At 40.4% G+C, this 23,750-nt stretch overlaps 1 protein-coding gene across 1 annotated transcript; it reads right to left on the reverse strand.

Moving 5' to 3' along the window:
- Positions 1 to 7,238: 7,238 nt before the first annotated feature.
- LOC145131557 (uncharacterized) lies at positions 7,239 to 8,537 on the reverse strand. Its single transcript, XM_079066231.1, has one exon. The coding sequence runs from the start codon at positions 8,535 to 8,537 to the stop codon at positions 7,239 to 7,241; it is 1,299 nt and encodes a 432-aa protein (XP_078922357.1).
- Positions 8,538 to 23,750: the final 15,213 nt, after the last annotated feature.

Here is a 23,750-nt window from a genome sequence, read left to right on the forward strand (position 1 = left end):
GGATCGACTCACAAACGGTCGGATGTCGCTCCTCAACATCTCATGGTACCTCGCCTTCTTCATCTCCTCGTCCACCACATACTGCGGAACCAACAACGCTCTCTCCCGGAACATCGCGGTGATCTCAGCCACCATCTCAGTAGTCTGGCGAAGATCCTGAAACTCTCGTGCCAACTGCTACACCGCAATCACTGGTGCAAACTCAACCCTGAATCTAGTCATGATATCATGGACTCAATCGCCTCGCCTCCTAAGGCATGCCCTACCTCCTCCCACCAGTCCTGGGCTCTGTCTTTCATAAGCCAGGATGCAAGTCTGACCTTTGGACCTTCGGGGCAACTGCTGGTGCGGAAAGCATTAGCGACATCTGCTAACCATCGTCTGCTCGCAATAGGGTCCTTCTTCCCGAAGAACTCTGGGGCTCTGCATGCCCTCAACTCACGGAAGGTCAATGAACGTGCTCCCAACATGGGTAGCATCTCGGAACGGAAAGAGCCCAAACGCTCCTTCAACAGCTCCATAATACCAGCCTTGATCGTACCAAAGATCACAAGAGTCTGTTCAAGTATGCTATGCGTAATCTCAGAGGAAATGAACTCCCGTGTCTAATCATCCAACTGCCCGGCTCTAGAACCTGAGCCCTAGCCCTCACCAGCACCAGAACTACCAACCGGTATGCCTCGAAGAGTCACCATACTGAAAGTAGATCATATAAACCCTCAGAATACATACATACATACATACAAATACATATATATATATATATATATATATATATATATATATATAGATATATATATATATATATATATATATATATATATATATATATATATATATATATAGGAATCTCATACTCTACAAGCTTCCTGGTTTCATCGTAGCTTTCCTTGACTTGAGTACGGATCCTCTGATTCCAGTAGTACGAGCCCATACTACCTTCCACATCTATCCGTACTTTCCTCAAGAACTGCCTTGAATCCTCCACGTCACTCCTTATCCGTACAATTAATCCTAATCAAGAAAAGGCTCCTAACACTAAATCTCTTCCTAGGTTTTCCTAGGGTAATCACCACACCACTCTCCGTCATCAAATATAGAAGGAACTCCTGATAACTCCCTCTAACTATCTCACGAATACAATTACATATCACCAAAACTGGATAATTCTTTGAATAATAGGTCTCACACTACAATGGTTGGACTCAAACAAGAGCTGCACAATGGAGTTAAAACCTAACCTTCTAAAATTATTTAGTCTTAATAATATGTAACTTAACATATTCTCTTACTAGTTAGCTGACATTAGTAAGAACTCCTAAAAAGCAAAAATCAAACAACATTCGAGCATTTAAGTAATCAGAATCAAGCATACCTAATCAGGTTGTCCTATCATTGACTGATCAGTACTAGGATGCAAGTCTACAAGCTCATACAATAGGCATACAAAAGAATCTCTCCTAGCATTCTATCATGCAAATACTGAGCAGATCCTTAGCCCTAACTAGCATGCAATTCACAGATTCACAAATAAAAGCATATCATATAACATGTATGGGTGTTTTGGGAAAACTTACTTGAGCTCAGTCGATTGCATGCACCACACCCTTTTATTATATCTGAAAACCCTTTTATAAAACATTTCCTTTTTGTAAACTTTTACCAAATCCTCAGTTTGAGTTCAGACACACCCGAGAGTATGCCTGAATCCCTCAAACTAAGGCTCTGATAGCAACTTGTAACATCCTAAAAATAAGACCAAAAATTTTCATTTTTTTTAAATAACTAAAATTATTATCCCACACATCATAATCAACCATATTAAAATAAAGTGTGTCTAATACATCATGAAACATCAGAGTAGTCATAAAAATTGTGGAACAATATAGTGTGTGCACTACAATCACCCCGGGTTCTTCCCCTTTGAACCCGAAGTACTTAAAACATAAACTGAAAATCGTAAGCACGAAGCTTAGTGAGTTCCCCAAAATACCACATACCATACATATCAACCATATAATGGGCCCCGTCCTAACTTGCATAACGGGCCCCGCCCACTGAGTATAACGGGCCTCGGCCTAACTTCCATAACGGGCCCCGCCCACTGAGTACAGCAGGCCCCGCCCTAACTCGCATAACAGGTCCCGCCCACTGAGTATAACGGGCCTCGCGCTAACCAGCACAATGGGTCCCGCCCAACATACAAAACATATAAGAATAACAAAGGTAATAACATACAAAATAACTATCGGCCCCCACCCGGTAAGCATACAAGCACATACACACGCAATAGTCACGCATACATCTAGCATCCTAACATAACAACCATAGGCCGGCATTGGTGCCTTCAACCTGCTAAACATGATGAGGAAACTCACCTCAGCTGAAGAATCACAATGATAAAATCTCAAAGTGTTGGTTCGGAAAATCCCCATGCTGACATCATTAGATAAATATCCGATTAATAATTGGATCTCAGTCCATAATCAAGAATTTAAGTTACTGGCCCAGTGCTTAGGGTAAAAGACCCTTTTACCATCCTCCTCACTTGGTCCAAATCTAAGGCCCAGACCATGAACATAAAAAGCCCACTAACGATCTATCTTCCTAAATGGGCCCGAAACCCATCTTGGGCCTAATCCCAAAAGTCCCAATTTACCGAATGACACGCAAGGCTCCAAATAGGCCCAAACACGGTAATGCCCAAAGTCAAAAACTAGTGGCCCAATAAGGCCTAAAAGCCCAAAACAGCGCCTCACGTCATGACCAATCCTTGGTCACATCGTGAGACGTGTCCCATCCAAATTTATGCCTCACTCCTAACTCAGACGACTCAGCAGGGATGGTAACCCATCCTCAGTTCATGAGACCTTATGTCTCACGTCATGAGCATGGTTTGAAGCCAAAACCAATATTTCATCGGTCTTAATACATTCAACTCTTAACCTCACCCCTTCCAGAAGCTATAGCGGACCCTAATGGTCCATAAAAATGCTTACTTTATGGATATGCATGCACCATGCATGTCCCTTCACCATTTATGGTCAAAAGATGCAAAAATGACCTCAAGTTCTCATGGAAACTTTATTACTCCTCCAAAACCTAGATCTGAAGGATATAAGACTCAAAAGGCCATTTAAATCCATAAAGTTGCTAACTTTATGGACTAACTCCATTCTAACTAAGCCAAATCATAAGTAAATGGACCAAAATCCTAGATTTAGCCATGAAATGAAATAAAGCTTGAGTCTTGATACTTACAATGGTCCAAAAAAGATGAAAACTGAGGATGATGATGATCCCAAGAAACTTCCTTCCCAAGATACTTTGTTGGGATATTTATAGTGTTGTGTCAAAATTAATTATGCATGTATTTAGTCTTTCTTATTATCGGATTGGGCCTGTCCATCCTTCCTTATGGTGCTAGGTTTAGACTATAAATATAGCATGCATGTATCGTTTTAGGGTTAATGTTTTTGTAGCCCTACATATCTTTACAGAGAAGTTCTATCAAACTCTTCTAAGATATTAATAATTAAGCATCCGACACTCTTTCAATCACATTCAATCTTTGTTCTTATTGTTTGATTCATCTAAACTATTTTGAATCTATCGATCATTATTTTATTGTTTCAAGATACTTCCTTTTCTTCCTTTTTCCTTCCTTCTACAAGCCAAATGCCCAATAACTCAAGGTGATTTGAAAACTAGGGTTCCAGAGGCTTAGAGGGTGAGAGAGGCTGAGGATGGAGAAACCCTAGCCTCTCATTCCATAAAATACCCGAAAATTAGGGTTGTAGTCGTTAAGCCAAGCTCACGTCATGAGACTCCAAAATACGGGTCAACGGGTCAACGGCCACTCATGACGTGGCCCCAAAGATCTCACGTCGTCAAGACCCTAAAAATGCAATAAATGAATAAATTTAATACCTTGTTTCGGATGTTACACCTACCCTTACAAAGGATTAGATCTCGAAGGCCTTTGAAAATGAGTTTCATAGTTCCAGATGAACTACTTAAAGTTATGACAATTCCGAACCAACTCTCTAGAAGTAAAGATAACCACAACAGTGTCTGTACTTCACATTGAAACACATTAACAATATATAATAATTTTATATTATTGAATTGAACTCGTTGATATAATTTATCACAAAGCTACCTTCCTTCATCTTCGTGTTAATGTACTATCGAATCAAGAGCACCTTATTCATTTTTTATGTTTTTTTTGTACATACTAGATAACGCCCTAGTCAGGGCATATGTAGTCTTCTTATTGATAATATTGTAACCTACATTTTTTTTGTCAAATATAATCTTATCACGCCAAAGGCTATCGATCCAATAAATTCCAGTCCTCTTGCTCCATCACTTCATGTTTTTTTCGGAAAAGGATTTGTGTAAATTCTTCTAGTAGATATAATCTTTGATTTGTATTCTCCATAACCCAAATCGCGACCTTTAGGTTTGTCAATCTTAATCTTCTTATTTTAGCCATAACTTTGATACCAATTGTTAGTGTTTAATCACTTTAACAACTTGGTAATGATTTCACAAATATAGTAATTATGCAAAAAAAATGGAAATAAGAATATTATCAATTTACATGGTTCACACGATTAGAATGATCGACTACGTCCACGGGCGAACATGAGATAATGTAAATTCTCGAGTTTTCATAAGAGTCATTTCTCAATTCTTACAACTCTTGAAGTTGAAGCTTCCTATGCCTTCCCGCCTCATCAATGTTGAAGTTGCATTGCTTGACCGCCCAAAATGCATGGTGTTCCAATTCCACGGGAAGATGACATGGTTTTCCAAAAACTAATCTAAATGGAGACATTCCTATCGGGGTCTTGTAAGCAGTCTGATAGGCACACAAGGCATCATCAAGCCTCGAACTCCAATCCTTTTTGTCGGGTTCACTGTTTTCTCAAAAATACTCTTCACCTCACGATTCGAAACCTCCGCTTGGCCATTCGTTTGAGGGTGGTAGGCGGTAGATAGATGGTGGGTCACGTTGTACTTTCTTAGCAAAGCCTCCATCATCTTGTTGCAAAAATGCATCCCTCTATCACTAATCAAAGCCCTAGGCACACCAAATCTCACAAAGACATTAGATTTTAAAAAGCCGATAACCGTTTTGGCATCATCCGATCTTGTGGCTTTGGCCTCAACCCATTTAGAGACATAGTCAACCACGAGCAATATGTAAACGTTGCCAAATGAGACGGGAAATGGGCCCATAAAATCAATCCCCCATACGTCAAAAATCTCACAAACAAGGATTGGATTTTGGGGCATTTGGTTCTTTTGTGAAATGTTCCCCGTCCTTTGGCACCGATCACAACTTTTGCAAAACAAATAACAGTCGCGTGACATGGTTGACTAAAATAGCCCACACTCAAGAACCTTTCTCAAAGTTCGATTAGGTCGAAAGTGTCTCCCACAAGCAAATTCATGGCAAAATTGTAAAATGGATTGATGCTCTTGTTGGGGTACACATCACCTAATAATTTGATCGGGACAATGTTTCCACAAATAAGGTTCATCCCACACATAATATTTTGCATCACTTTTCAATTTTTCTTTTTGAGCACGTGTGAATGTGTCGGGATACCTTTTGTGACCAAAAAGTTAACGATATCGGCATACCAAGGGGTAGATTGAGTAAGGGAAAAGAGATGCTCATCCGGAAACTCGTCCCGCAACGGGAGAGGAGTCTCATTTGAAGTGATTCGGCTTAGGTGATCGGCAACAAGATTCTCGCATCCACTCTTGTCCCGGATTTTCAAATCAAATTCTTGTAATAGTAAAATCCACCGGATGAGTCTTGAATTTGCATCTTTCTTTGTCATTAAGTACTTGAGAGCTGTGTGATCCGAATACACAATAACTTTGGTGCCAAGTAGATATTGCCTAAACTTCTCAAAAGCGAACACTATGGCCAATAGCTCCTTCTCTGTGGTAGAGTAGTTGCTTTGAGCATTGTCTAGTGTTCTTGATGCATAATAGATCACATGAGAGGCTCTTCCATTCTTCTGACCCAAAACGGCGCCTATTGCATAGTTGCTTGCATCACACATGATCTCAAAGGGGAGATCCCAATTTGGTGCTTGCATGATGGGAGCGGATGTAAGCAAATCTTTGAGCTTGTCGAATGCTTCTTTGCACGCCTCATTGAACTCGAAATCAACATCATTTTGCAAGAGTTGTCACATTGGTCTTGTTATCTTTGAAAAGTCCTTGATGAATCTCCGGTAGAAACCTGCATGGCCCAAAAAAGAACGAACTTCATGAACACAAGTCGGGTAAGGTAAGCTTTGAATAACATCAATCTTGGCCTTATCTACCTCAATTCCTTTCTTTGACACAATGTGACCCAAAATAAGACCTTGAATCACCATAAAATGACATTTTTCAAAGTTTAAAACCAAATTTGTTTCAATACATCTTTTCAAAATTTTGGTGAGATTGGTCAAGCACTCTTGAAAGGAGTTTTCGTATACCGTAAAATCGTCCATAAAAACCTCAATTATGTTTTCGACATATTCGGAAAAGATACTAACAATGCAACGTTGGAAAGTGACCGGGGCATTACACAATCCAAATGGCATTCTACGGTATGCGAAAGTGTCAAATGGACATGTAAAAATTGTCTTTTCTTGGTCTTCCGGTGCCATCGGGATTTGGTGAAAACCGGAATACCCGTCAAGACAACAATAATGAGATTTTCCGGCCAACCTTTCTAACATTTGCTCAATGAAAGGTAATGGGAAATGATCTTTTTTTGTGCTTGCATTGAGTTTGCGGTAGTCAATACATACTCTCCATCCGTTTTGCATGCGGGTGGGGACCATCATACCTTTGTTGTTCTCGACCACCGTGATTCCCATATTCTTCGGCACGACTTGGACCGGGGTCACCCATTTGCTATCCGAGATTGGATAGATCATTCCCGCATCTAGGAGCTTCAAAATCTCTTTCTTGACCACTTCCATCATTTGTGGATTCAACCTTCTTTGAGGGTCTCGACTCAACTTGCATTCATCCTCCATCAAGATCGTCTGCATACAAGTGGAGCGGCTCAATCCCTTGTTTTCCGCAATCGTCCATCCCATGGCTTCTTTATGTTCCTTCAACACCTTGAGGAGTTGATCTTCTTCACATTCGGTTAAGTGAGTTGAAATGATGACCGGAAGAGTCTCATTGTTTCCCAAGTACGCATACTTCAAGTGTTAAGGAAGGACCTTTAATTCCAATTCCGGTGGTTGAACAAGGGAAGGCGGCAATCTTGTGTGAGTTTGAGGTAATTCAATTTGCTTTACACTAAATTGAGTGGTTTTCTTGATCTCTAAATTGTTGACCAATCTTTCAACTTTCGGGTCTAATGAGTAGAGCTTCAACTTCTTGGCTAATTTTCCACAATCAAATCCTTTGCTCAAAATCATCTCCAACATGTCACCATTAGACAACTCGAACAACTCTTGGGTTAATGGTTCGACAACATCAATAAAGCACAATGATGAAACATCACTAAGATATCTCATAGCATCATAAATGTTAAAACTTATTGTTTCACCATCAAACTCCATTGTTAAGCTTCCTGCATACATATCAATATTTGTTCTAGCCGTCTTCAAAAATGGTCTCCAAAGTAAAATTATACCCGAATTTGAGGACACTTGTTCATCTAGATCAATCACATAGAAATCCGTCGGGAAGACCAATTGGTTCACTTGCACTAGGACATCTTCCAAAACACCTCTAGGAAACGAACTTGATTTATCCGCAAGAGAGATTCTGACACCGGTTTCACTTAAAGGACCAACATTCAATGATTCATACACCGAATAGGGCATGACATTAATAGAAGCACCAAGGTCAATCATGGCACTACTAAAAGTGACATCTCCTATCTTGCAAGGAACCGTAAACATTCCCGGATCTTTGCACTTAGGTGGAAGCTTCCTTTGTAAAACCGCGGATGCATTTTTGTTCATTGAGATTTTCTCATTTCCCTTTAACTTTCTCTTGTTGGTGCAAAGCTCCTTCAAGAATTTTGCATATCTAGGAATTTGTTTGATTGCATCAAGTAAAGGAATGTTTACTTCCACCTTTCGGAAGGTGTCCAAAATCTCTTTCTCCTCCATGTTCTTCTTTGAAGTTGCAAGTCGGGAGGGGAATGGCGGTTGAGTGGGTATTGGTGTCACTAGAGGGGTAGTCTTCTTCAGGGCTCCGGCTTGTGCATCATTCTTGACAACGGGATCCTCAACGGCAGTGATATCTATTTCTTCCTCCTCTTCCATTTGCTTCTCCATTGAACTACCTTCTCCGGCTTGTTTGCCACTTCTCAAGGTCACCACATTGACATTTGGGTTCTTTTCGGTTTGAGAAGGCAATTTCCCATGGGACTCCAACTTGCTTATGGATGTAACTATATCTCCCATTTGTGCTTCAAGGTTGGAGATACTAGTTCTTGTTTGGAATTGTTGGGTACTAGTGGCTAAGGATTTGACAATGTCTTCAAGAGACATTTCGAAGCTACTTGGTTGGGATTGAGGGGGTTGTTGATGATGATGTGGAGGATGCGGTTTGGATTGATAGTGTGGTTGTGTATGTTGGTAATGAGGTTGTTGTGGTGGGTAGGAAGGTCTAACCAATGCATTTTGAGGCAATGGTCTTGGGTTGTAGCTCATATTGGGATTTGGCTTCCAACTTGAATTATATGCATTTTGGTAACCGGATGGCTTGTTGTGATAGTTTTGGAACTCTCCCGTGGCATTTACATGTTCCGCATGTTCTTGAAGAATGGGACACATATCCGTAGGATGTCCCATTGTTGCACATATTCCAAAAACCATCACTTGTGGAGTTTGTCCCATGGCTAGCTTTTGGACAACGGAGGTTAGATCTTTGATTTGAGACTCTAGGTTTTGTGTTCCCACTTCATTGACTTTTTGTTGAGTTTCTCTCTTCATATATTGGCGAGGGCCAAAAGGTTGTGAATTTGCGGCATTGGTGTTGAAGAGTTGTCTTGTTTGTTGTGGAGTTTTGCTAAAGACATCTCCACCAATCGAGGTGTCAACTAGTCTTCTCTCCATTGGTAACAATACCTCATAGAAGTTTTGGATGAGGAGTTTTTCCGAAATTTGATGTTGTGGACAACTATAGCACAAGTTGTTGAATCTCTCCCAATAATCATGAAAAGTCTCATTTTGACCTTGGCGGATTCCACAAATCTCATTTCTAAGACTTGAGACTCTTGAAGCGGGATAGAACTTATCAAGAAAAGCTCTTGCCATGTCGGTCCATGAGTTGACTGACCCCGGTGGAAGATAAAATAACCAATCTTTTGCTCTATCGGCCAATGAAAAGGGGAATGCCCTTAGCTTGATTTGGTCATCGGTTGACCCTTGTGACTTCATACTAGTGCAAATAATGTGGAACATCTTCAAGTGCTTATGAGGGTCTTCATTCTCCAATCCATTAAAAGTTGGGAGGTGATGGACTAAACTTGACTTCAACTCCGATCCTCCTTCCAAAACCGGGTAATTGATACCGGTTGGAGTTTGTGTAACATCTGTTTCCATCATTTGCCTCAAAGTTCTCTCGGGAACTTCTCATCCGTCCGCCATTGCAATTGGTTCAATAATTGGTGGATTTTGTTGTAGGGGTGATGTTTCGGGAATTTCTTGGCGAGGGTCGGGACTAGAATCGGGTTCCGTATCACTTGATGAAGCGGTTTCAACCTCTGGATCCCCGTAAGGATTTGAAGTTTGATGTCACACCCCCGGACCAGAAGGCGGAAACGTCCGGAGGCGGGTGACTTCATTGTGCAGTATCAGAACAATTGAATATAAATGAAACAGAGCAATCCAAACATCATACATTCAGATAACAAACTTACCTTGTTTACATAGTGTATTTGTCCTTCGAATTACACAAAAGAGACATAAGCAGAAAAACCCAAACTACAGCTAAATAGTCTTGCATCCGCGTCCCTTATTACCTGCTTACCAGATCCCTGAGAATACAAGTCGTTTTGAAAAGCGTCAACTAAAAAGTTGGTGAGTTCATAAGCATTTTTGTATAAAATCGTTTACACTTGTTTAGAAATCGTTCTCATTGTACTTTCAGAAAATCCGATATTTTCTATGAAATCGTTTGAAGTCTTGCCTTGAAAATGATGGATATATGTATGCTTGTCATTGCTTTTGTTCATCCTTTTAAGGAGTGATTTTGAAAAGTAGTGTAAATTTGCAAAAGCGAGCTGTGTCCGAAGGTGCGGGGTGTCAACCCCGTATAGATCTATACACAAATTCCCGCTCTCCCTCCAGGAGACTCTGGCTATAACTCCTTACAGGACTTTAGACGTACACTAATATTTTTATATTTAGGTACTTTTGAGATTTGTCTGACTAGAATATTAACAACCTTTTGAGCAATCGTTAGAGATCCATTATTTGTTAGATAAATAATGAAATTCGTACTTATTGAATAGAAATATCGCTATCGTTCCATATCGTTGATTGTGCTCGTTAACTGGGTGCTCGTGTTCGCTCCTTTTTGTGTATTGAAAAATAAGTCATTTTAGTCAGGAGAAAAAGTGCCAAGTTATAATTTGTATAAATTTATAACTGCCGGTTATGACACGCATTTTCTGTTTTATGACTTATAGAACATTACTTATGTTCTTGGAGGTTTTACGACAGCAGTTTATGACATGCAAATATTTTTGTCATGAAAACTCTGTTTTCGTATATTTTCCTTGATGAAATTATTTATATTAAATATTTATAAATAATCACAATAGTTTGTTAATCTGGTAAACATTCATGAGTATGACATAATATTCCAAGATAACCCTTGTATTTATGTTTGGCCAAAATTGATCCAAAATATTATTATGTCCGTACTTTAATCATTTTCAAAATATTTTGCCCAACAACTTGTTTAAGCAAATATTAAAATAAATCCTCATAGTTGTTGTTATAAAATTTTCATGACTTATACTTGGTAACATACTAGTTCTTGATTCCAAACGTGATTTGTGAGATATAATCCAAACTCTTGAGACTTAAACAAATTCTTGAGTTTTTGGACTATTTACAAGAGTTTTCATACTTAAACACATGTAAGATGGCATGCATACACAATAAGAAAATAAATCATGATTTACACAAGACTTTGACTTGTATTCTCCCCCAAAAACAATAGAAATCTCGAAAAAGTAGGGGTATGAAGCTCACCTTGAGTTGGTTGAGGAGTTGTTTGGAGTTATGGAGTGAAGATCTCAAGCTTAAACATTTGGCTGAGATGAGGAACTCCTCTGGGAAGAATGTTGTCCTAAGATTTATTATCACATATTATTATGAATAAAATAATATGGACTCATCTTGAAAATTATATAAAATCTTAGATGAGTGGAGAACTTACTTTAGAAAAACTCCAGGGAAGATTTCAGAAATTTTGCTTCCAGCAAGATCCTTACTTTGCTCTTGGGAGCATCTTAGGAGTTCACAGAACGTGCCTATGCTTTTGATGGAAGAATAAAGAATGGGTTTTGCTCCCAAAGGGATAAGGGAGTGAGGAGATGTGCTTGGTTATCTGGTGGATATTGCATGTTTATCCGTGAAAATCTTGGAACTTGATGAAATGCCACATCCTAAAGTCAAAGGCTTTTGTCTTATTCACATTTTATGTGTTAGGAATATATCTTAAAATTATGGAAGGATGACATGATTCGAAATCCGGAGCCTAAGGGAAAATTCCGGAGTCAAAGCATGAGTTCCGAAGCCTTTTAGGTGACTTTAAAAGGATATAATCAAGTTGCGGAATTGACTTGATGGATCCGAAGCTTTCCTTAATGTTCTGGAGTCAAGCCATAAATTCCGGAGTTAGTCTCCAATTTCCGGAGTGGAGGGTTAGGTATGCGAGGGTCCGAAGTTGGGTTCATATTTATGGAGTGCTCTTCTTGGATCTGGAGTCAGGTCTAAAGTGATGAAGCTCTTCTCAAGTTCCGAAGTGGGATACCGGATTCAATCCTTACTTTCGGAGTCAGCTCTGGTCCGGACCCAATTCTTCCGAGGTTGCGAGGCGGTACTTTCCGAAGCGGACACGAAGGCTCCAAACGCGATTGTCCGGACCGATGATGCGAGAACTTCCGGAGTGGCACGAGGACTTCCGGAGCAAAAAGGAATATTCCGGAGCGCATAAATTGCGGAGCAAAAGGGAAGGTTCCGAAGATGGGGCTCCTCTCGGTTCTTTAGAAGGCATTCCGGACCAAGAGGGTTTCTTTTGGGTTTTCTCCTCCGGTTTTGGGTTGTTTTCGACTGAGGAAGGTACGTAGAGAGATTTGGGAGAGATTCCACATACTTGGAGAGATTTAGGAGAGATTTCACATACTTGGAGAGAATTGGGAGGGATTTCACATACTTGGAGAGAATTGGGAGAGATTTCACATACTTGGAGAGATTTGCACTCTATCTTTCCATGGTCCATTAGGAACCATAAAGTACACTTTTGATGTGTTAGCACAAGTCTTACAATAGTTATTGCTTACATGAGGATGGAATTTCCTAGCCAAAATGCTAGTTGTGACATTATTCCCCCATTAGAGGGAATTTCGTCCCGAAATTCTTTCGATAGATAGGGTCCTGAATATGGGAGTAGGTGAGGGTACTTTTGATTTACCTGGTCTTCGCGTTCCCAAGTGAATTCCGGCTCGCGTCTAGCGTTCTCTAGAACCTTCACAATCGGGATGCGGCTTTGTTTTGTGTACTTAACCTTTCCGTTCATTGACTTGATAGGCTGATCAATGATTTGTAGGTTCTAGTTCACTTTAGTCTTGTTTAATGGAACTTGCAGGGTTTTGTCTGATAGACACTTTCTAGGTTCGACACATGGAATACAGGGCGTATGTTACTAAACTCGGAGGGTAGTTGGAGTTTGTAGGCTACCGGACCGATCCGTGCGAGGATCTCGAAGAGTCTGGTGCATCGGGAACTTAGTTTACTTTTCCTTTCGACTAAAGTCACTCTTCCCCGAGGGGAGTTCTGAAATAATACCCCGATTCCCTACTTGGTATTTCAAGGTTTTAAGATGCTATCTGCATAGTTCTTTTGTCGGTGTTACGATGTTGGGTGTCATGTTTGGGTTTGGACTATCCTTTCCGTGGTTTCTCGAATAATCTCGGATCTAGTGAGTGTGCTATTGGGCGTTTGTCATCTTGTCGGTTGCGTATCTCCCATCTCAGCCTAACAGAGGATGATCTGCACCTCTGGCCACACAGGGCCCCGATGGGTGTAACTCCTATGCTCGAGTGGTAGTTGTTGTTATATAACTACTCGATTAGAGGCAGGTGGGTATCCCAAACTTTGTCAATGTTATGCTTCTCTCCGGGATGTGGGTTCTTGTTTACCTTGACCTCGTCAGGTGGGGTTTCTAGTGTTTCGGTGATCTGACACTTGTGAGTGCTGAACACATTGAAATGTCTGAAACTGGGTCCCTTGGTTTATCGGAGACTATGAGTTATCGGGCCTATCTTGGCGAGGACTGTTGAATTTGTCTCCTAGGGGTCGGGGTCCTGGTGTCCTAGAAATAGGGTATTCTACGCCCTAAGAGCTGGTACTATGGTCACCAAGGTTGAGTTTGTGTGATGTAGTTGACCTTATGAGTCTTAGATTATCTTGGGAGTTTTCTTCCTATAGTTTTCCCGAGCTAATAGTAGTTTCGTCTTTCTTTCTTATGAGCTAGAAAGGTGCTTCCTGCGGTTAGGGACTGGATCTGTTGTTTCCTTTATCTATTATGTCGATCTCGTGATCAGACACTATCTGTTCTTGTGACCGTGCTAAGTGGTATCGGAGGTTTGGTTGCAGGGGTGTTTCCAGGAGTCAAGGTGATTTTATCCCTGTTTACCACTTGGTTGAGGTTTCCAAGGGAATCCTTGGGAATCTCTGGAGAAAGGTTGGAAGCCTTTCGGATTCTCTTGATGCATTTTGCTTCTTGATTTTCCATCTTTATTGGGGCTAGGGAAAGGGTGTGGTATTTCTTACACCGGGACTTAGGTATCATGTTTCTAGGGATTTGTCGTTACCGGCTGAAAGAGTTTCGTCACCCGGTGGAGTAGGACGAAAGTCTATTTGTAGTGCTCGGGGTTTATAAGGTGAGGATCAAGCCTGTCTGTGCCATTTGATGGCATTGGACTTCTTGTTGTTACGTCGATTTGGGAGTATTGGTTGCCAAGAACGACAGGGTGTTCTATGTTCATGCTCTTATTGTTGCTAGTTTTGTTTTCGTTGTTACCATTGGGTCTATCTTGTTTCTGCTTCTTAGGTGTTCCAATGTTCGTGTTCTTATCGTTGGTAGTTTCTTTTTCGCTGTTACCATTGGGTCTATCTCGTTTCTGCTTGTTAGGTGTTCTAGTGTTCGTGTTCTTATCGTTGCTAGTTTTGTTTTCGTTGTTACCATTGGGTCTATCCCGTTTCTGGTTGTTAGGTGTTCTAGTGTTCGTGTTCTTATCGTTGCTAGTTTCGTTTTCGTTGTTACCATTGGGTCTATCTCGTTTCTGCATGTTAGGTGTTCTAGTGTTTGTGTTCTTATCGTTGCTAGTTTCGTTTTCGTTGTTACCATTGGGTCTAATCTCGTTTCTGCCCGCTAGGTGTTCTGGCGACACGAGGGTGCTGTTATAAGGCAAGGGAATTCGTAATCCGAATTCTGCCAGGCCCTTCCACTATAGATGGATGTGACCTAACCGTACATACTTAGCATTTTTAGAGATGGTTGACTGTGGGGTTCTGTCCTGATCGCTATTCAGCCTAGGGACAGAAAATAAGGCGGAATCGCACGCTCTTAGTTTGCGGAATCCTAATCGTATATGATACTAACGTTCATATGGTACCATCATGGTCCATTCGTAAGGATCCCTAACTTCTCGTGATTTATAGGATTTGCTCTAACGAGAAAGTAGTTTTTGGATTATGTTTTTAATTGTCAAAAACATTCGTGATAGTTCGATGCTTAAGTTTATCGTGGAACGTACCAAAAGCTGTGGTAGGGTTCCTTGTCGTCGACTCTTGTCTAGTTGTCGACTCCTTCATTAGTCATCTCTGTTGGACAATCTCTCTTGAGATGTCCTGTTGAACCGCACTTGTGGCAAACTGAACTAACTTCTGGGTTGTGGGTTGGGGCAACGCATGGGGCTGGAGCCCTACAGTAGCGGGAGGTGTGCCCCATCTTGTTGCACCTTTTGCAACGAAATGTCTGGCAGGCTCCCCAATGATGGTATTTGAACTTGTTGCAGGGTGGATTGTTCCCAAGGTATGATTGTCCCGATGGGGGAGGAGTAGGCTTAGTACGGGTAGGGACTGATCCGCTTATTGTCTTTTAGTAGGCTTCTGAGTCGAACTGACTCCTTTTTCATTTCCAAACTTTCGTTTTGTGAGCTTAGGTTTAGGTTTTAGGGTGCATTGGCGAGTTGTCCTTCGTTGGTTTTCCTGGTTTTTGTTACGGTTGAATTTATCGATACTGCTTCGATATTCGTTCGTGTTGTTGGCATTGAAGTATGCCATGACAGCTGCCACGGCAGCTGTTACAGTGGCTTGGACTGTAGCGGAGTCTATTCGTAGGACTGGTGCATCGTCAGAGTACTGGTTGTCTTCATGGGAAGACATGACCCTGTTGCATATGAAGACTGAGCTCGTAAGTACTTGTAGCTAGTTTAAAGTGAGTTTACTCGTATAATCTTAACGTACTGGTGCTAATTGTGTCAACCTACATCCCTATGATGCAGTTATGGTAGAGAGTGGAAACATATATTGCCTGATGTTAGGTCCATCAAAATAGCACATAGTTAGCAATATCGTTAACTCACTTGGTTGTATGGATTCTTGGAGGGCGTACTCCATGTGGTTTACTACTACTGTTTGTGATTAAAGGCATTATGAACCTAAGGAGAGTGGTGCGGTGATTCTCTTTTATCGACATGGCGCACAAGGTGCTTGGCCTTTTTACTCCTATCCTGAGTGCTCTTTTTGTGTTCTTTACACTGCTAAGGTTGCCCTAGCCTTGATTTTAGTGAGTCGTGGTCTCTAAATGCCCACCTCCTCTTTCAAGGAGTGTAGATGGTATGCATAGTTTTCTAGCTCTACTTGTGGGTTTCGCAAGGCATTTGGAATGGTGTTCTTGTTACTTCTGGAGGATCGGATTTACATTGTTGCGTACTGGGCTTTGCTTACGGTATCCATTACTCCATGATAGAGAGTTGGAAGCCGAGAGTCAATTCGGGTTACTCGTGGCCCATACGGTGGTGATGCTTGATTTGTGAGGGTGTTGGCTATCGGAGTTCGGTGCACGTCGATTGTGGATCGGGGTGTCTTTAGTGAAGGTGCACCCTAAATTGGATAAGAGTCAATTTCTCAACTTGTGTTTGCGTGGGTATCATTTATTTTTCTAGGTATGTCTATTCCAGGAGTACCTATATGGGGTGTTTCTGTATTTGAAAAGAGAAAGGTGAAAGGGTCTTCTGCCAATAGGAATAAGCTTGCTACGAGTTCCCTCGGTGCTTTCATCCTTGTTTGGACCTTAGCCGAAATCCTCCCTTTCACAATTCATCTCTTGGTATTCCTTAGGATCCACTTCTGGGTTTTCCTCATGGACTTCTTTAGGTCTCTCCTTGCCCCATTCATAACTTATCGTGACAGGGTAGTAGAAGTTTTGGCGAGGAATTTCAACTACGTTGTTTGTGCGAGAATCGAGGTAGGAGATACTTTTGTTTTTTTCTATATTTATTCCAGATATGGTTACATACTGCCTAGGTTTGACTGTAGCATTCAACCTTTAGTTACTTTTGTTTTTTTCTCGTTATGATACTGTGTTAGTAGATATGTATACTTTTATAGAATACTTATGTTTTTAAAGTATACTTTCAGGCAGAGTGTGTTTTAGTCCCATTGTATTTATAGTTGTATATCTTGTATGGCTAGATATACCAGTTCACTATAAACAATGCTCTGATACCAATCTGTCACACCCTCGGACCAGACGGCGGAAACGTCCGGAGGTGGGTGACTTCATTGTGCAGTATCATAACAATTGAATATAAATGAAACAGAGCAATCCAAACATCATACATTGAGATAACAAACTTACATTGTTTACATATTGTAGTTGTCCTTCGAATTACACAAAAGAGACATAAGCAAAAAAAACCTAAACTACAGCTAAATAGTCCTGCATCCGCGTCCCTTGTTACCTGCTTACCTGATCCCTGAGAATACAAGTCGTTTTGAAAAGCGTCAACTAAAAAGTTGGTGAGTTCATAAGCATTTTTGTATAAAATCGTTTACACTTGTTTAGAAATCGTTCTCATTGTACTTTCAGAAAATCCGATATTTTCTATGAAATCGTTTGAAGTCTTGCCTTGAAAATCATGGATATGTGTGTGCATGTCATTGCTTTTGTTCATCCTTTTAAGGAATTATTTTGAAAAGTAGAGTAAATTTGTAAAAGCGAGCTGTGTCCGAGAATAGTTCTATTGAATAGTAATAGTCAACCGTTTCCAGAAAAATCCCTTATTTTTAAAAAGAGAATATGGTTGAAAATCTTGTTCCCCTTATCGAGTAAAATTGAGTGTGCGTTCTAGTTTATCGTTATCGAAATTGTAGAAATCGTTTTCTCCAGAAAATCCTATATTTTCTGCTATAAAATATTCGTAAGTTCTATTTCCAGCTGTGTATATGTGTGGGTTAGTTAATCGTTTTCAAAATCGTTTACAAACGTTTTTCATAGAGTCCCACGCTTTTTAATTTGTAAAATAGCCGTATTTAGACTCTATACTTGTTAGGAGAAAGGATCAACATGGCAACTGTGGACATTCTACGCGATGAAAAGGGACAGTCGACTCAACAAATGCGGGCCATCACCTATCATGTATAGGACAGTCAACCCAACGGGCCAAAATTTATTTATGAGGTTTCTCCATGCATAAATTTCTAGATGACATAACATATTCTACTGAGTCATTATAACCATACTAATCTGACGGAGTGCCTGTTTTGGCATTTCTCAGGTGCCCTAGTTTTGGAAAACACATTTGTCACTCTAGACTGGCCTGTACAGCTGTAGCGAACAGCGAAGGTGCGGGGTGTCAACCCCGAATAGATCTATACACAAATTTCCGCTCTCCCTCCAGGAGACTCTGGCTATAACTCCTTACAGGACTTTAGACGTACACTAATATTTTTATATTTAGGTACTTTTGAGATTTGTCTGACTAGAATATTAACAACCTTTTGAGCAATCGTTAGAGATCCATTATTTGTTAGATAAATAATGAAATTCGTACTCATTGAATAGAAATATTGTTCTCGTTCAATATCGTTGATTGTGCTCGTTAACTGGGTGTTCGTGTTCGTTCCTTTTCGTTTATTGAAAAATAAATCATTTTAGTCAGGAGAAAAAGTGTCAAGTTATAATTTGTATAAATTTATAACTGCCAGTTATGACACGCATTTTCTGTTTTATGACTTATAGAACATTACTTATGTTCTTGGAGTTTTTACGACAGCAGTTTATGACATGCAAATATTTTTGTCATAAAAACTCTGTTTTCGTATATTTTCCTTGATGAAATTATTTATATTAAATATTTATAAATAATCACAATAGTTTGTTAATTTGGTAAACATTCATGAGTATGACATAATATTCCAAGATAACCCTTGTATTTATGTTTGGCCAAAATTGATCCAAAATATTATTATGTCCATACTTTAATCATTTTCAAAATATTTTGCCCAACAACTTGTTTAAGCAAATATTAAAATAAATCCTCATAGTTGTTGTTATAAAAATTCTGTGACTTATACTTGGTAACATACTAGTTCTTGATTCTAAACGTGATTTGTGAGATATAATCCAAACTCTTAAGACTTAACCAAAATCTCGAGTTTTTGGACTATTTACAAGAGTTTTCATACTTAAACACATGTAAGATAGCATGCGTACACAATAAGAAAATAAATCATGATTTACACAAGACTTTGACTTGTATTCTCCCCCAAAAACAATAGAAATCTCGAAAAAGTAGGGGTATGAAGCTCACCTTGAGTTGGTTGAGAAGTTGTTTGGAGTTATGGAGTGAAGATCTTAAGCTTAAACATTTGGCTGAGATGAGAAACTCCTCTGGGAAGAATGTTGTCCTAAGGTTGATTATCACATATTATTATGAATAAAATAATATGGATTCATCTTGAAAATTATATAAAATCTTAGATGAGTGGAGAACTTAATTTAGAAAAACTCCAGCGAAGATTTGAGAAATTTTGCTTCCAGCAAGATCCTTACTTTGCTCTTGGGAGCATCTTAGGAGTTCACAGAACGTGCCTATGCTTTTGATGGAAGAATAAAGAATGGGTTTTGTGTGACATCCCCAATTTCACGGCCAGAAAAGACCGATTTCGTTTATGCTTTTTAAAATAAAATCAGAGTAATCATTTGATTAAAAGTGTTGCAGAATTTGTTCCCAGAAAAACATGATAAAAATGTTATCAAATCATTTCCGAAGAAATGTATTTTATTCACTAAAACCATTGGGATGTCATTGTCAATACAAAAACATAAGCATAAACAAAACTTACATTCATGTACACTAGTGATATACTTCTCTTTTAATCTCTCAATGTAAAGCAACTTCGTATCCATACCTATGATACAAACAAACTGAGTGGGTCAGGCTTGGAAGCCTGGTGAGCATATAGGGTTTTCAACCCACAATAAATAATAAACTTATTAAGTTCTCAATCAAATAAATTTATTAATTTCATCAACCAAAATAACCCTAATTACCCATTCCCATTATCCTCACTTTACGTCCCTAAAACAACTATCACAAGGGACCTAGCCTAAGGATTATCACTAGAGGTGACACCATTGCTTTGGAGGTTCCTCAGCAAGTTATGTCAAACAAGACATCCTAACATAAAACAACCAACAAGGTGACAACATTGCTTTCCTTCAACAATTTATATCAAATAGGCACGAAGTCACATCGTCGCCATGTGCTAGTCCATAGCTCTTATTCATCGATGGTATTTCCTACGGGTGTACCCCCACGTAATACATGTCAATGGGTTTTTCCATACAGCTGATGAACATACTAAAGGGTTTCCCCAGCCACACATGCACTAAAGGCAATCATGAGGGGAATAGAGTACAGCGAATGAACACCCAAGTCCATTAACACCTACAGGTTGCGGGCCTGCTAATGTTTCCCACTGGACTGTCTAGAACAGTCCATGGTTGTCATTCCTACTCTGCTGAATGACTGAATCGAAATTCACAGCGAATGAACACTCAAGTTCATTAATGAACATATAGTTCGAACATACGTACCGATTACAAGACTACTAACGTATCCACTGGGCTATCTAAAATAGTCTGTGGTCGTTGTCTATACTCTACTAGATGACTAGATCATCTTAAACATCGATACCTCTCATCACTTTTATTTCATCACTCATCATCTAATTCATCTACCCATGTTTTACCCAACATATTTGTAGATAAAAATATATATATACAGTTTAAAACTTATATAAAATATCAATTCAACAGTCACCTCAAATAAACAATTAATATATTTACACATAGCACGTATTTTAAAGAAAATACTTCATATATATGTGTAAGGTGAAAGTAACTATACACTCACTTGATTAATGAAAATCGGGCAGCAATTCGTTTCCTAAAAACGATCGTTTCTAATAAAACCGGGAGTTTTATTGAGAAACCGGGCTCTGCGAAGGGTCGGGCTTCAAAACCAAAAAGATAAATTTTCCGGCTTCTCGGGCACTCCGGGACGTGTTCCGGGCGTTGGAAATGAGCTCGGGGCATCGGGGGAGGTTAAGATGAAGAAAATATGAGTTTAGGGGTGAAAAAGGGCAAAATCCCAAAATTACCCGGGAAGGCTCGCAGCCTTCTATTTATAGGAAGAGGCTGCTGATCGGACGGCTGGAGAGAAGCCACGCGTCACAGATCCGACGGCTCGCAGGGAAGGCTCGCACATGGGCTGCGCGTGCGAGGGCCTCGCTGGCGTCTTCTTTGTGGACCGAAGTCCGGGTCCGATGAGGGAAGCTCGTGGCTTCTGCGAGGGCTCGGACACAAGGAAAAGAGGGCATGGGTCGGATGACTCAGCAACCTTCCGGACAGGTGGCACATGCGAGGCGAAGACACGTGGCTTCGCATGACTCACCAATTTCGGACACGTGGCACTGTTTCAGCGAAGGTGACGTGGCAAAAACGTGACTATACGAATTTTCTCGATTTTCGCGCCAAAACTTCTAAAATCCATAACTTTCGCATACGAGCTCCGTTTTTGACGTTCTTTATATGCACGCGTAGGTAAAATTACGTTCTACAACTTTCGTTTAGACTTCATCGGCTAATTTTGACTTTAATTTTTATATTATTATTTTTAACACACCAGGACAGGAAATCCGTTAAAAATTCATAACTTCTTCATCCGACGTCCGTTTTCGTCAGACTTTTTACCGTTGTGCTACTAATGACGAGACCTACGATTCTCGTTTAGGTCGTGTCGGCTAAAAATCACTCGATCTAAAATTCGAGTTTTTAGCTGTCTACTGCTAAGCTGAAACTTCGAAAAATCATAACTTCCTCATACGAAGTCAGATTTGGGCGTTCTTTCTATACCTACTCTCGGTTTAACGAACACTACGAGTTTCGTTTAGATCACTAAGGCTAAAAAGTAGTTTATCAAAAACTCACTTTTTATGACATTCGGCACCGTGCCGGTTTGTCGCGAAACTTCGACAGGTCATAACTTCTTCGTTATAACTCGGATTTCGGCATTCTTTATATATCCGGAAACCTCGAGACATGTACTACAACTTGGTTAAGATTAATCCTTCTAATTAATCTTCCATCAAAAATTCATTTTTGATGCTTATCGTCTCTAAATTGACTAGCCCGGATCTACGGGCGTTACATTTTGCTCCCAAAGGGATAAGGGAGTGAGGAGATGTGCTTTGTTACCTGGTGGATATTGCATGTTTATCCGTGAAAACTTTGGAACTTGATGAAATGTCACATCCTAAAGTCAAAGGCTTTTGTCTTATTCACATTTTATGTGTTAGGAATATATCTTAAAATGATGGAAGGATGACATGATTCGAAATCCGGAGCCTAAAGACAAATTCTGGAGTCAAAGCATGAGTTCCGAAGCCTTTTAGGTGACTTCCGAAGGATATAATCAAGTTGCGGAATTGACTTGATGGATCTGAAGCTTTCGTTAATGTTCCGGAGTCAAGCCTTAAATTCCGGAGTTAGTCTCCAATTTCCGGAGTGGAGGGTTAGGTATGCGAGGGTCCGAAGTTGGGTTCATATTTCCGGAGTGCTCTTCTTGGATCCGGAGTCAGGTCTAAAGTGTTGAAGCTCTTCTCAAGTTCCGAAGTGGGATCCCGGAGTCAATCCTTACTTTCGGAGTCAGCTCTAGTCCGGACCCAATTCTTCCGTGGTTGCGAGGTGGTACTTTCCGAAGCGGACACGAAGGCTCCAAACGAGATTGTCCGGACCGATGACGCGAGAACTTCCGGAGTGGCTCGAGGACTTCCGGAGCAAAAAGGAATATTCCGAAGCGCATAAATTGCGGAGCAAAAGGGAAGGTTCCGAAGATGGGGCTCCTCTCGGTTCTTTAGAAGGCATTCCGGACCAAGAGGGTTTCTTTTGGGTTTTCTCCTCCGGTTTTGGGCTGTTTTCGACTGAGGAAGGTACGTAGAGAGATTTGGGAGAGATTCCACATACTTGGAGAGATTTGGGAGAGATTTCACATACTTGGAGAGAATTGGGAGGGATTTCACATACTTGGAGAGAATTGGGAGAGATTTCACATACTTGGAGAGATTTGCACTCTATCTTTCCATGGTCCATTAGGAACCATAAAGTACACTTTTGATGTGTTAGCACAAGTCTTACAATAGTTATTGCTTACATGAGGATGGAATTTCCTAGCCAAAATGCTAGTTGTGACATTATTCCCCAATTAAAGGGAATTTCGTCCCGAAATTCTTTCGATAGATAGGGTCCTGAATATGGGAGTAGGTGAGGGTACTTTTGATTTACCTGGTCTTCGCGTTCCCAAGTGAATTCCGGCTCGCGTCTAGCGTTCTCTAGAACCTTCACAATCGGGATGCGGCTTTGTTTTGTGTACTTAACCTTTCCGTTCATTGACTTGATAGGCTGATCAATGATTTGTAGGTTCTAGCTCACTTTAGTCTTGTTTAATGGAACTTGGAGGGTTTTGTCCGATAGACACTTTCTAGGTTCGACACATGGAATACAGGACGTATGTTACTAAACTCGGAGGGTAGTTAGAGTTTGTAGGCTACTGGACCGATCCGTGCGAGGATCTCGAAGAGTCTGGTGCATCGGGAACTTATTTTACTTTTCCTTTCGACTAGAGTCACTCTTCCCCGAGGGGAGTTCTTAAATAATACCCTGATTCCCTACTTGGTATTTCAAGGTTTCAAGATGCTATCTACATAGTTCTTTTGTCGGGGTTACGATGTTGGGTGTCGTGTTTGGGTTTGGACTATCCTTTCCGTGGTTTCTCGAATAATCTCGGATCTAGTGAGTGTGCTATTGGGCGTTTGTCATCTTGTCGGTTGCGTATCTCCCATCTCAGCCTAACAGAGGATGATCTGCACCTCTGGCCACACAGGGCCCCGATG

The sequence above is a fragment of the Lactuca virosa genome, chromosome 8 (assembly GCF_052849685.1).
Source record: "Lactuca virosa cultivar CGN04683 chromosome 8, Lactuca_virosa_CGN04683_v6, whole genome shotgun sequence".
NCBI lineage: Eukaryota > Viridiplantae > Streptophyta > Magnoliopsida > Asterales > Asteraceae > Lactuca > Lactuca virosa.